Source organism: Zalophus californianus, chromosome 4 (genome assembly GCF_009762305.2).
Source record: "Zalophus californianus isolate mZalCal1 chromosome 4, mZalCal1.pri.v2, whole genome shotgun sequence".
Taxonomy (NCBI): Eukaryota; Metazoa; Chordata; class Mammalia; order Carnivora; family Otariidae; genus Zalophus; species Zalophus californianus.
Genome location: NC_045598.1, coordinates 41,734,257 through 41,749,441, shown reverse-complemented (window position 1 = coordinate 41,749,441; position 15,185 = coordinate 41,734,257). Strand labels below are relative to the sequence as shown.

The 15,185-nt window shown below is 35.8% G+C and overlaps 1 protein-coding gene across 2 annotated transcripts in view; it reads right to left on the bottom strand.

The window, feature by feature from the left end:
- ZFYVE9 (zinc finger FYVE-type containing 9) overlaps positions 1-15,185 on the bottom strand; it is a 184,828-nt gene that overhangs the window by 102,845 nt on the left and 66,798 nt on the right. For both annotated transcript variants that reach the window (XM_027577103.1, XM_027577110.1), the window contains exons 3-4: positions 7,595-7,700; positions 1,466-3,567 (exon numbers count right to left, since the gene is read on the bottom strand). In XM_027577103.1, coding sequence (XP_027432904.1) covers positions 1,466-3,567; positions 7,595-7,664 — 2,172 coding nt within the window. In that variant the 5' untranslated portion in view covers positions 7,665-7,700. The remainder of the gene's footprint in view (positions 1-1,465; positions 3,568-7,594; positions 7,701-15,185) is intronic.

Below are 15,185 nucleotides of genomic sequence, written 5' to 3'. Positions count from 1 at the left end.
CCAAGAAAACTTTAGTTATCCTGACTGCACCCAGACATAAGTGAGTCTCTATCTTCAGGCTTCCTGTTATATGAAATGTTATTTTTGTCTACGTCACTAAGGGTCAGATACCCTGTTCCTTAAAGTTGAAAGCATCTTAATTAACACAAATAGACCAATAAATCAGGCAAGAACGGAAGTACAGATTTAATTACTAAGCACTTACTATTACATCTGTAATCTCATTTAATCTTCACAAAAGACCAATGAAAATTACTAATCTTTTCTATTTTTTATAAAAACAAAAGCTTAATAAAGTTATACAGTTAATAGTAAGAATGCTAAAATTGAAATCCATACCTGAAACCAAACTTTGCATTCTTTTTAAAAATATAAAATCCCCTTCCTCCTTATTTACAGTTCTTTGTTAAAAAGATAAACCAGTAAGTTGATATGTTACTAGCAAGCAAAACTCAGGGAGAGCTAAGGAATATCCATTATTCTTATAACCTTGTCATAGGATCTATAGCCCTCAACTCTATTCTGTATCAAAGTTACATGGGGGGAGGGGCGCCTTGCTGCATAGCATAGTCAGTTAAGTGTCTTGGTTTTGGCTCAGGTTGTGATCTCAGGGTCATGAGATTGAGCCCCGGGTCTGGCTCCACACTGAACATGGAGTCTGCTTGGGACTCCTCTCCCTCCAGCCCTCACTCCCCTGGAATAAATAAGTAAATCTTTTAAAAAAAAAATTACATGGGGGGAAAAAGACAAAAACATGTGTATATGCGTATAAAAAGTTCCAGAATGTCTAATAGACTGACCAAATTCCTACAGCAAAAACTAAGATGGATTTCAAGTGTAATGTTCAATTTCTCAAGAATTAAAAAAATATGAAGTCAATCACAAGTATTTCTTAAATCAAAAAAATAACTTCCTTGGGGCACCTGAGTGGCTCAGTCATTAAGAGTCTGCCTTTGGCTTGGGTCATGGTCCCAGGGTCCTGGGATCAAGCCCCGCATCGGGCTCCCTGCTCGGCGGGGGGGCCTGCTTCTCCCTTTCCCACTCCCCCTGCTTGTGTTCCCTTTCTCGCTGTGTCTCTCTCTGTCAAATAAATAAATAAAATCTGTAAAAAAATAAAAAAATAAAAAGTATAATCACTTTATAAAAAAATAACTTCCTTATTTTAAACTATTCCATTAACCAAGTATCTGTCAATACAGAAACCACCAAGTTAATACTTCCTCAATTTTCATCTCTTCATGGAAAGTGATTCAGCTTAAATCTTGGCAACAAAAAAAGTTATATAAACACTAAGATTCAGCGAGGTCATTTTTTTTGAGAAATTTACTAAAACTGGGTGTTCCAAGCTATTTATAATGTCATCTCAACCAGAAGTATGTTCACCTTATATTGCCTTTATTAATCTCTAACTGAGCTTAATAAAGTGGGCATGCCGTATTTCTGACTTGATATACACACAACTTACCTTCCCACATGCTCTGCAATGATGCCTCCTTTTGGTGAATGTGAACCTGGCTTCACATTTCATGCAATTTGGAGCCTGAGAATCTGGTACCCATACAGGAGCCACCTCACCCAGAGTAGTAAATGGCTTTCTGGCAGAAATTCCAAACTGACCAGCTCTGAGATCATTATCTGGGCTTTCTGGAGCTAATGCAAGGCACGGTCTACTGGATATCCCAGACTCGTAGCTTTCTAAATGTTCCCCATTTGTATCAGCAACAGAGATGTTTCCCAAAGAGGCATTACATACATTGGTTGCTGAGTTCTCCCCTAATTTTGCTTTCCCAAGAACATCATTTTTGTTTTTAATATTATTTCCACTATTTGTAGGAAGGTCATTTTGTAAATGATCAGACAATGGCTTTGGAATTTGAAGTTTAAGATTAGAAGGTTGCTTGGGTCTTGCACCACCAAAAGGAACACTGATAGATTGCAAGTTTGCTACTATCTTGGGGGAAGACTGCCCGAGCACTGATGGAACTTGGCTACAGAAACTGTGTAAATAATTTTTCTTCATCAGGTCACCAGTGCTGTTTAAAAGTAGTCCACTCCCTTCTGTGGCTTCATTTCCTCTCTGTTCATAAATATTTGAGTAGCATTCTGACTTGCTCTCTTCTATTTCTTTTTCTTCTGTTACTGAATCTTCTTTGGAGGGTAAAGTCTTTGGAACAAAACAAACAACTGGGCTCTGCATTCCATAGGAATCACAATTAGATAGAGAATTTGCTGCTGGTGTATCCATAGTGGAGAAATCACATCCTTCACTTTCATTCATGCAAGTTCCATTTAAATCCAGACCTGCTTCTGCCATTCTATCACACTCTCCTCCACTATCATTGTAAATGTCCTCAGGCTGATTCATTGGCAGAAACTTCTCATTTTCTTTATTTATTAGGCTATCATTCATATCATTTAGTTTAGTCAATTTCCAATTAGTCATCTCCCGAGAGTCAGAGAAATGCTCTGTCATATTAAGAAGTTCTGTAGTGCCAAGAATTTCTTCATGTTCACAACCTTCCTTTTCATCAGCTCTAATGTCACTGGACACAAGACAATCTGAAAACTGTTCACAGTTATCCTCCCTTCCAGACCCATTAGGCATGTCTGTTTTGAGAAGCAAAGGTAAACCAGACTGGACAGATTCTTCAGTTGTTCTCTCTTCTGCTGGCTCTTTTTTCATCAAAATCCCTTCACTCAAGTGGGAAAAGGAGTTTGGACTCCCTAGATCTGTCCTAGCAGAGCTGGTTTTGCCAGTGAGAACCTCATCTGGTATATAGTTCTCTTGCTTTTTAGCAGCAGGACCTTCATCTGTTCCCTGGGATGAGATTACTGAATCAATTGTTAAACTTGTAATCACAGACATGGATGGGTCTCTACCTGTATTTTCATCATCCTTTAATTGTGAAGGAGAACAGATACTGGCTAGATTATCAGATAAAGTAGAACACGTATGTTTAACAGAATCCCCCACTGCACTTGGTCTATTCAACAGATCCATTTGTTTCTCTGAGTTCATATCTTTTTCAGTGGACCCATTTATACTAAAACTAAATTGATCAGTTTGTCTGTTTTCGTTATCCAGTGAACAACTAAAAGCATCCATGAGGGACTGACTATTACAATTATTACAATCCTGCAAATCGCTTTGTAATGTCCTTTTATCACAATTATGCATAACGGCTACAACAAGAACATTCTTCTCATCCGGCAGACAAGCTAGGTTTCCACATTTCTTCTCTCCCACTTCGACAGTACTACATTGATCATCTCGATTACAGTTCCTCTTAATTAACTGATCTTCTGCAACGGCATTTTCATCAATCCACATTGTGTTGATCTCTGGATTCAGACTATAGTCCTGTCCATTAGCACAATGGTCCTCTCCCTCTGTGGTCAGAGAAGCTGAATGAGCCAGAGAGAAAACTTTTAGTTGTGGCTGTGACTCATTAGAAACTGCAGGTTCATTCACACTGGCCAATGCAGGGTTAAATGACAGTCGGTGAGACGGGGGATCTAGAATCTTATTCCACTTGGTATCCAATAAAATAGGAGAAACTGTTTCATCTGAAAAAATAAATAATTGCAATAAGTTTGCTGGTGACACTGGAAAAGCTAGGACTCAGTTAATTAACTACATTTGCAAATATTCTGAAAATAAATATTGCCAGGATATCTAAAAATAGAATATTCCTAGAATATGAAGTTTCTAATTTTTAGCTAAGAATAAAAAATATTCTTAAGACTGTTCCTATATTACATGTCACCAAATGGTAATATCCCAGAACATTCCAAAAAACAAATCTAGTAACATAACTAAGATGGTACACAGGCTATACTTGGTGGCAGGGGCAGGGAGTAGCAATCGGAAAAGACCTTCGATTGGTTGGGTACAACATAGGCTGGGGACTAATCTAAGCTGGAAAAAAATTAGGACAGTGATGAAGATGAAGTAACTGAGTGGGAAGGAAAACAAAGGAATTTTTTGTGGAGACAGAATGATCTATAATCTACAGGACAACTGGAATGTGGGTTACATTGATATATTTACTTGTCAAAACTGCTACAGTTAAGATCTATACATTTTAATGTATGTAAATTTCATCTTAAAAAACGAAAAATGGGCACTTGGGTGGCTCAGTCGATTACGAGTCTACCTTTGGCTCAGGTCATGATCCCAGGTTCCTGGGATCAAGTCCTGTGTCCTGCTCCCTACTCAGTGGGGAGTCTGCTTCTCCCTCTCTCTCTGCCCCTCCTCCCTGCTCGTGCTCTCACTCTCAAATAAATAAAATCTTAAAAAAAAACAAAACTAAAAAAGTAACAAGCAGCGAGGAGTGAAGATACAAATGAAACACAACAGGCAACATGTTAACTGCTGTTGAAGCTGAGAAATCGGTATACCAGAATTTACTACATTATTCTGTTTTTTGTATGTATTTGAAATTTGTCCATAATAAGCATTTTAAAAAGTTTGCTACAGTATGTGAAATTATACTCATAACTATATCACATTAATTAGGTTTATATTTATATAATTATCTGAGGCTATTTGGCAGAAAAATATTCATTTATCTTACTAAATCAACCTATTTATATTCCATCAATAAGCATAATTTACTTTTTAAGAGATTATAACTATGATGATTATTTTCCCAAGTTATAGTACCATATGTATATTTAGAGAAATAATACACTTACTGTCTTTCTTGCTGTCTTCTTACAGCGTATCAAATAATCATAGTCCTGAAATTATGCAGATATATTTTCCCCTCAATAGTAACATTAATCTTTAATGCCCCCTTAGCACCTTGTTCATATCTCTATTTAAGCATTTACTACACTGTAATGCAATGGCTTCTACCTGACTTTTTCAGACAGAAACCATTTCTCTCCATCAGTGTAAGTCCTGACTTTGCATTGTGCCTGGTATGTAGTAGGTATACAAGAAATATATGCTAAGTGAGTATCTACCATAGTAAAAGCATTGTGCTTAAGGAGCATGAAGATTAAATGATAGCTCTGGCCTCCAAGAAGTACATAATCTAGTTGGAAAAATAAGAAACAGATATAGTACACATGAGCATCTAATTAGCGGTACAGGACAGCATAGTATTTGAAAACTATTATGTATAGAAAATAAATTCAGAGAACAAAGATATTTTAGAGGCTGAGGTAGCAAGCTGGAATTCATAGAGGCAGGAGCAAACGGCTGGGCTTCAAAGACAATTTTATTTCAGTCTGGAAAAGAGGTCATTCTTAAGGGGGAACAAGTATAGTTCCAAACACAACAATCTGAGAGAGCAATAAGTAAATCAGTTTGGGTTGAAAAAAGAATTATTGTAAGGAAGTAGTGAAAGGAACTGAAAGGGCGGATTGTAAAGGCCATAAAACATCAAAATGTGTAGAGAATGGTCTTGAATCCTCTGAGTGTTAAATCATGAGTTGCCCAAATTTGGGCTAGCAAAGACTTGAAATTTAATAACATATGCTTCCTTTAAAAAAAGAAATCATTATTTCCAAGATGGTTCATGGAAATAAAAAGGAAATGCTGCTTCTTACAAGAATATTTAATAATATTCAAACAAGAATGTTAGATCAGTTATTAAAAATGTCATTATTTAATCACCTACTACATGGGTATAATGTTAATTATCTAGTGTTATCACAGTTTGTATGTGGTATATTTTTCATTTAAATAAGGAAATTAACACAAAATGAAAAATCACTTTATTTAAAATATACTTGGAAAGATAGCAGGCTAGAGGTGGTAGTTTTAATACAACTAGTACTAAGATTTTAAAAAAATAGTTCAAAACAAATAAACAACATAGTTCCAAACAAGAATCTGGCTTCTGAAGTTCTTCTCCTTCTAAAGGAATTATTTTTTTATAAGCAAATGCTGTATTTTTGAACTAAAAGACAATTTTTCCTGATACAACGAAAATATATTCAAAATCACCTATATACGAAGCACCCTACTAGAATCTACAGAAGTCATAAAGAGAATGATGTAATGAACTAACAGTTTTATTTGAGTCAATGGTATTCTAGAAGTATACTATTCAAGTGATTAGGTATAGCACCTGTGTAGATATCTCATAACAAATAACTGTGATACACAGAGGGCCAAACCAAAGAAAGGATTGAGAAATTATCTGTATAAATGATTGAAATTGAGAGGAAAATACCCCTTCCACCTTGGTATATAGATCCAATAAAATCCCAAATGATTATTTTCACATTTAGATGAATCCTATGGCTATGGAAGCTTTGGGTTATCAGTGGTAAAATATGAGAATAGCAGGCTATTCCATGTATCCTTCCTTCTCCCTTTTCCTTCCTTACTCCCATAATTCTATATAAGGCTTACTCTATCACAGACCCAAAGCAACAACATTAAAATTAATCTCTCTTCTCAACTACTATCCAAGAACAACCTGAATCACTGGATATAATAAAGGTTTGGAGACCATTTCTAAAATCATGGACTTCAGATAGAAATACATCACTTTATAAACTTGTTACATGCCATTTCCCCCTTAGAAATACAGAATATCAAGGGGCACTTGAGTAGTTCAGTTGGTTAAGCATGTCTGCCTTCGGCTCAGGTCATGATCTCAGGGTCCTGGTATCAAGACCCATCTTGGTCTCCCTGCTTCTCCCTCTCCCTCTGCTCTTCCCCACCTCTCCCCCGAGCCAACCCTGTGCTCTCTCAAATAAATAAATCTTAAAAAAAAAAACCAGAGAATATCAGGGTAGGAGGGATCTAATTAATTATGGCTTATCCATTTAAATCATACTGAGAGAAATGTAAGGAAAAGGTTTTCCTAAATGAAGTGAATCTTAGGCAGACATTTTATCTAACCATCTTGGCAGTAACTTAAAACTATAAATCTTTTAAAATTAGGTTTAAAATGTATCCTTATTGGTCAATCAATAGGCAACAAGTTATTTTTCTTAGTTTAGGAAATACAATCACACATTCTAAAGCTTTTCTTGACCATAAATTGGTTGTTTAAAGCAAGTTCAGGCTCTAGTATTATACTGCCTGGATATTAATCATTCTGCCACTTAGCAAACTAACTTTGGGGAAATTGCTTAATCTCTCTGTGCCTCTCCATCTATAAAATGTAGATAAGATCTACTTTCATGGGATTATTTTAAAGATTAAATAATACAGTCCATGTAAATGCTTTAGCATAGTATCTGGCACACAGTGCTAAAAAATGTTAGTTCTTGGGGTGCCCAGGTGGCTCAGTTGTTAAGTGTCTGCCTTCGGCTTAGGTCATGATCTCAGGGTCCTGGGATTGAGCCCCACATTGGGCTCTCTGCTCAGTGGGAAACCTGCTTCACTTCTCCCTCTCCCACTCCCCCTGCTTGTGTTCCCTCTTTCGCTGTCTCTCTCCCTCTCTGTCAAATAAATAAATAAAATAAAATAAAAACTGTTAGTTCTTCCTCTGGGCATTAAAATATAATGCTGTTATCATTAAGTTATTAAGTCATTCTATTTTTTTAAAGTGTTGCATCCTCTTATAATCCCACATTCTCCATATCATAAATGTATTCAAATAGATTCACCAAAATAAATTCTCACCTTCGTTTTGTTCAAATTCATCCAATACCTTGTCCAGGTTGTAAGCTTCTGCTTGGAAGTAATTCTCCATCGGTGAAGAAACACCACTCAAGAGACTTGTTTAAACCTAGAAAGTAGATCAAATTTGTATTACACTTTCAATTACTAAAATTTAATTTATAGAGGTTACAACTGATAACAGAAATACAAATGATCATGAGACTACTATAAATAATTATACACTAAAAAACTGGAAAACCTAAAGGAAATTAATAAATTCCTAGACAAATACAACCTACCAAGAGTGAATCACAAAGAAATAGAAAATCTGAACAGACCAATTACTAATAAGAATATTGAATCAGTAATTAAAAACCACCCAACAAAAGAAAAGTCTAGGACCAGTTGGCTTCACTAATGAATTCTATCAAACATTAAAAAAAGAACTGGGGCGCCTGTGTGGCTCAGTTGATTAAGCGTCTGCCTTCAGCTCTGGTCATGATCCCAGTTACCGCATCAGGCTCCCTGCTCAGCAGGAAGTCTGCTTCTCCCTCTCCCTCTGACCCTATCCCCTGGCTCATGCTCTTGCTCACTTTCTCTCTCTCAAATGAATAAATAAAAAATCTTAAGGAAAAAAAAGAATGAGTAGCAATGCTTCTTAAACTCTTCCAAACAATAAAAGAGGGGGGAACACTTCTGAACTCATTTTACAAAGCCAGCATTACCCTGATACCAAAACCAAGTAAGGACACTACAAGAAAGGAAAATTACAGACCAATATTCCTGATGAGTATAGATACAAAAATCCAAAACCTAAATATCAGCAAACTTGATTCAGTAATACATTAAAAAGATCATATACCATGATCAAATGGGATTTACTCTAGGGATGGCAAGGATGGTTCAACATCTGTAAATCAATGTAGTACCATATTAACAAAATGAAGGATAAATCATATGATCATCTCAATAGTGCAGAAAAAGCATTTAACAAAATTCAATACACATTTATGATAAAAGAAAAATCCTCAACTAAGTGGGTAGAGAACACACCTCAACATAATAAAGGCCATCTATGACAAGCCCACAGCTAACATCATACTCAGCAGTGAAAACCTAAAAGCTTTTCCTCTAAGATCAAGAACAAGACTAAGATACTCACTTTCACCACTTATATTCAACATAATACTGGAATTCCTAGCAAAAGCAATTAGGAAGAAAAAGAAAAGGCATCTGAATCAGAAAAGAAGAACTATCTGCACTTGCAGGTTGACATGATATTATATACAGAACACCCTAAAGACTCCACACACACACACACACACACACACACACACACACACACACAAACCTGTTAGAATAAATGAATTCAATAACATTGCAAGATTAAGTCAACACACAAAGGGTGCTTGGCTGAGTCAGTAGAGCATGCAGCTCCTGTTCTCTGGTTTGTGAGTTAAGCCCCAAGTATGGCAAAGGGTTTTAAATTTTTTAATTAAAATTAAGTAATTAAGTTTAATTAATTAAGATTTAAATTTAAAAAAATTTTTAAAAAGTGAACACACAAAAATCAGTTGGGTTTCTATACACTAGCACCAAATTATCAGAAAGAGAATTTAAGCAAACATCATTTACGATTGCATCAAAAAGAATAAAATTCCTAGGAATAAACTTAACCAAAGAGGTGAAAGATCTGTACTCTGAAGACATTGAGGAAATAATTGGAAAACACAGAGAGATATAAAGATAGTCTGGGTTCATGGATTAGAATAATCAATATTGTTAAAATGTTCATACTACTCAATCTACAGATTCAATGCAATCCCTATCAAAATTCCAATGGCATTTTTCATAAAAATTTTTAAAAATCCAATAATTTGTATGGATCCACAAAAGATCCTGAATAGCCAAAGCAGTCTTGAGAAAGAATAAAGCTGGAACCGTCACAATTCTTGATTTCAAACCATATTACAAAGCTATAGTAATCAAAACAGTATGGTATTGGCATAAAAACAGACCCACCAATTAGTGGAACAGAAAAGAGATCCCAGAAATAAAACCACACACATATGGTCAATTAATTTATGACAAAGGAGCCAACAATATATAAGAAAGGATAATTTCTTCAATAAGTGGTGTTGGGGAAGCTGGACAGCCACATGCAAAAGAATGAAACCATACACCTATCTTATACCATACAAAAAGATCAGCTTAACACAAAGGTCAACTTTATTCAACATGGATTAAGGACTTGAACATAAGACCTGAAACCATAAGGCAGTAATTAGCTCTTTGACATTGGTCTTAGAGAGGAGTTTTTGTATTTGACTCCAAAAGCAAAGGCAAGAAAAGCAAAAATAAACAGGCGGAACTACACCAAAATAAAAAGCTTCTGCACAGCTGAGGAAACCATCAACAAAATGAAAAGCAACCTACTGAATGGGAGAAAATATTTGCAAATCATATATCCAATAAGGGTTAATATCCAAAATACATTCAGAACTCATACAACTTGGCTGCAAAAAAACCCCAAACAATCCAATTAAAAAACACACAGACAGCCAAAAGACACATGAAAAGATGCTCAACATGACTGATCACCAGAGAAATGCAAATGAAAACCACAATCAAACACACCAGTTAGAATGGCTATTATAAAAAAGATAAGAAGAAATAACAAGTGTTGGCGAGGACGTAGAGAAAAAGGGACCCTTGTACCCTGTTGGTGGGAATGCAAACTGTATGAAAAAAGAGTATGGAGGTTCCTCAAAAAATTAAATATAGAACTACCATATGATTCAGCAATTCCTCTGCTAGGTATTTATTTAAAAAAATGAAAATACAGGGGCACCTGGGTGGCTCAGTCATTAAGTGGCTGCCTTTGGCTCAGGTCACGATCCCAGGGTCCTGGGATCGAGCCCCACATTGGGCTCCCTGCTCAGAGGGAAGCCTGCTTCTCCCTCTCCCATTCCCCCTGCTTGTGTTCCTTCTCTCGCTGTGTTTCTCTTTGTCAATAAATAAAATCTGTAAAAAAAAGAAATGAAAATACACATACCACAACTATGTGTGAAGTGACTGATATTAACTAAACTTATTGTGATAATTATTACCAATATATACATAAATCATTATGTTGTACACCTTAAACTAATACAACATTGTCAATTATATCTCAATAAACTGGAAAAAAGTGAAAAATATAGATTTATGCATAAAAAATATTTATATAATTTATAAATCTTAAATATATAAGAATAAAATCTCTTATAAATCTATTCAGACCATGGTACACTATAAAAATTTATCATCCCACTAGAGGTATTCTAAGATCTTTAAGCTAATAAAGTCTAGAAACCTATAAGCTGACAATAATCAAAATATAATTACAGAAGACAAACTTGATGCATTTGAATAGGATGTTTCAAAAGATAAAGTCCAAAGAAAGAAAAAAAAAAGATAAAGTCCAGATGTCGAGAGAGAAATCATTTCTTTGAGATAAAACTACATTTCTATTTGAAAAGAAAGCTTTTATTTTTTTTTAAAGATTTTATTTATTTATTTGACAGAGAGTGAGAGAGCACAAGCAGGGGAAGCAGCAGACAAAGGGATAGGGAGAAGCAGGCTCCCCGCTGAACAGAGAGCCGCACGCGGGGCTTGATCCCAGAACTGTGGGATCATGACCTGAGCTGAAGGCAGCCGCTTAACCAACTGAGCCACCCAGGTGCCCTGAAGAGAAAGCTTTTAAAGAATTGTTCCCAAATGGAACAAGAAAGTTCAAGCAAGCATGGGGATACAGGATATCAGTTCCAAAATGTTAATGATGATTCTGATTTGGTTATTCTTTTTAATAGATTCTTTTTGAAATAATCTCCACACCCGACATTGTGCTTGAACTCAAGACCCAGAGATCAAGTCGAACGCTCTACTGACTGAGCCAGGCAAACACCCCTTGGTTTTTCTTTTTTTCTTTTTTTTAATTTTTTTAAGGTTTTATTTATTTATTTGACATAGTGAGAGAGAGCACAAGCAGGAAGAGCAGCAGAGGGAGAAGCAGGCTCCCTGCTGAGCAAGGAGCCCGATGCGGGACTCGATCCCAGGACCCTGGGATCATGACCTGAGCCGAAGGCAGACGCTTAACCAACTGAGCCACCCAGGCGTCCCACCCCTTGGTTTTTCTTTTTAAACCTCTTTTTTTCAAGTACCATTTCTAAGTCTTTCTTGGTGTTAATTCATCTAAAAGCATTCTGTGGGCACATATACTAGGTGTGTCACCCACTTAACAGAATGCCAAGAGCACATAGTTGTTCAATAAATACTATCCCATTTTCCCCCCTCTATTATAATGATCCCCATATTTATTTATCTCCTTAATTTCTCAAAATGTTCTTCCCAAACTGAAAATTGTTTGGCTTCTTACTGGCATATAGGGAGGCAGATCGAGGGGAGATAATATCACAATTCCCCTAAAATGTCTGAGTAAGGAAAACATAAGAAGAGGGAAAATAAAAAATGCAATATCCTATTACAAAATTTAAGGTAAATATAAAATGTGGTGAGTTTTCTTTGACTTATAGTGTTTCTCCTCTGAGATACATAAAAGTGTGAATATTATTTCTTTCATTTTACCAATTTAAAAAGAAAAGCTCAGGAGATTTAATGGATTTATTCAAGTATTTCCTCATGATTATTCATTCAATCAACTTTTATTTATTGATTGGCTCCTGTTAAATAATTTAAGTTTAGGTAGACAAATAGGCTGCATAATAATCCCTTAAAAGTTTTTCTTAAATCTATCTTTTGTGTGTCACGATTTATAGTTCAAAATCATGTTCGTATACATGCCATCTTATTTAGATAAAAACTGCATATTTAAACTTTCTAATGCTAAGAGCATGAACGAAATTTCTCACAACATACAATCTAGCACATTTAATATACACCTACAATACTCAGCATTTCGTAGTCATTATATATAAAATATTAATAAATAATTGGATCCAACATATTTATTGTGCATCTACTGTATGCAGGGTATTATAATCAGTTGAATTCTCAGACATCATCCTTAACATCAGAGGCTTATAACTTAATTAATGGTAAACAATGCTAAATAAGAAAAGTAACATAATAAATGATTTTAATAACAACACAGTACAAGAGACACAAAGTACTACTTGATTAATTTGTCGGTTGAAATTAACAGATAAGTGCTACAGAGTAAGTACTATAAAAGTTCAAGAAATGGGCAGGATCACCATCTGGATGGTCAAGGAAGGCTTTATTTATGGATTTGAGCTGGGTCCAGAAGGATGGAAAAATTTTAACAGATATTCCAGATGGCAAGATATAGAAGTGAAATTTCAAACAGGGAGAGACATACAAGGAGTTATCTAGGGTGGGCAATTATTGAGGGATCAGTGAAACTGGATCAAGAATTTATATAGTTAACATCAGGACACAGATGGAAAGGTAGATAGGCATCATATTATGCAAGCCTTGGAATGCCAGTCTGAGAAAGGTATTGTATTACTTTAAGCAATGGGAAGCCCGATAGCACATTCACATAAATTTTATTGCAGTATATTGTTATAATTGTTCATTTTATTATTAGTTACTGGTGTTAATCTCTTACTTTATCTAAATTACAAATTAAACTTTATCATAGGTATGCATGTATAGGAAAAAAACAGTATATTTAGGTTTTGGTACTATCAGTAATTTTAGGTACCACTGGGGGTCTTGGAACATATTCCCCATAGATAAGCAGGGACTGTTGTATAAACAGCTGGTCAAGAAGCTGTACTGAACTCCGATGATAATTAATGATTCAGGCCAGCATCAAAAATGAATGCTAAAGCCTTTAGATAAACGGCTATTGGGGAAGAAAATATGCACAGTGTCTCAAAGTACTAGTCCACAGATAATCACAAAGGAGAAAATACATGTTTATTGTAAAAAGTAAAAAATCACTACCTAAACCAAATGATCAAACTTAGCATCACCAATTGTTTAACAATAGTTAAATATAGTTTAACATGTTAAAAAGTTTAACATGATGCATCTCTTGATGTGATGCAATGAGAAGTTTAAGACATACCAACACAGTATTCATGCCAAAAATGTTTAACCTTAATTGAATCCTGAAGAAACAATTTGACAAATCTAGAATGTAAGGCATTCCATTAAGACAACTGTTCTGAACTCTCCAAAAATTCAGTGTTAAAAAAACCATCATTCCAGGGATGCCTGGGTGGCTCAGCTGGTTAAGCATCTGCCTTTGGCTCAGGTCATGATCCCAGGGTCCTGGGATCAAGTTCCGCATCAGGCTCCTGGCTCAGTCGGGAGCCTGCTTCTCCCTCTGCCTGCTCTGCCTGTTCTGCCTGCAGCTCTCCCTGCTTCTGCTCTCTTTCTCTGACAAATAAATAAATAAAATCTTGAAAACAAACAAAAAAAACCCCATCACTCTAAATTAAAAGAGACTAAAGAGATTAAATAACCAAATGCCATGCACGAACACTGATGGGGTTCTAGATCAAGAAAACACACATATATACGTACATAGCAAAAAATCACATTTAGAGGACAATCCAAGAAATCTGGACTATATATTGGGTGATACAATAAATTAATAATCTTTTTCTTAGATGTGATAATGGTATTTTATTTTGTAGGAGAATGTCCTTACTCTTCAGAAATGTCTGCTCACTATTTAGGGAAGAAGTATTGTATTATCTGTATTTTTTTTTTTTAAGATTTTATTTATTTGACAGAGAAAGACAGCAAGAGAGGGAACACAAGCAGGGGGAGTGGGAGAGGGAGAAGCAGGCTTCCTGCTGAGCAGGAGCCAGATGCGGGGCTCGATTCCAGGACCCTGGGACCATGACCTGAGCCGAAGGCAGACGCTTAACAACTGAGCCACCCAGGTACCCCATGTATTATCTGTATTTAACTTTCAAATGATTCAGAAAAAGAAAAGTATATGAACGGGTGTATGAGTGTGGGGGAGGAGAGGGAAAAGAGAAAGGAGGGAGAGAGGAAGAGAGGTGTTCAAAAAAGAAGCAAAATGGTAAAAACTGATGAATCTAGGTAAAGGATATATGGGTCTTTATTGTATTATTTTTCAATTTTTCTATAGGCTTAAAATTTTTCAAAAGAAAAACAATACTGAGCTGGTGGTAGGAAGCATTCCTTTTCACTCTGAATATAGAAATTGTAGAAAAAATAGATTATTTTAAAATAGTTTATACAGTCAAATTCAAAAGCAAGAAAGGGAAATATACATAAAACAAGAAGCAAGCAAGCCACAGCAATGAGTGAAAACTCAAGGATGTCAGTCCACAGGGGTTACAAAACTAGACAGCAACAGGCCTAGGATTCAGAAGCTAGCAGGGAGGATGGGAATTACTGGCTGCAAACTTAACAGAAGCTTCTGCAGTGGAAGGGGCCATACTGGGCTCTCTGAATAAAGCCAGGAGCTGGGGAAAAAACTATCCTAAGTGGCTCCAAGACTCAGTAATGGAACAGGATGGAACAGAATGCCAATAAAATCAACTTTCAGAAATTAGAATTCCTACCCTGCCCCTCACTCATGATTGGGAATGATATTAAGTCT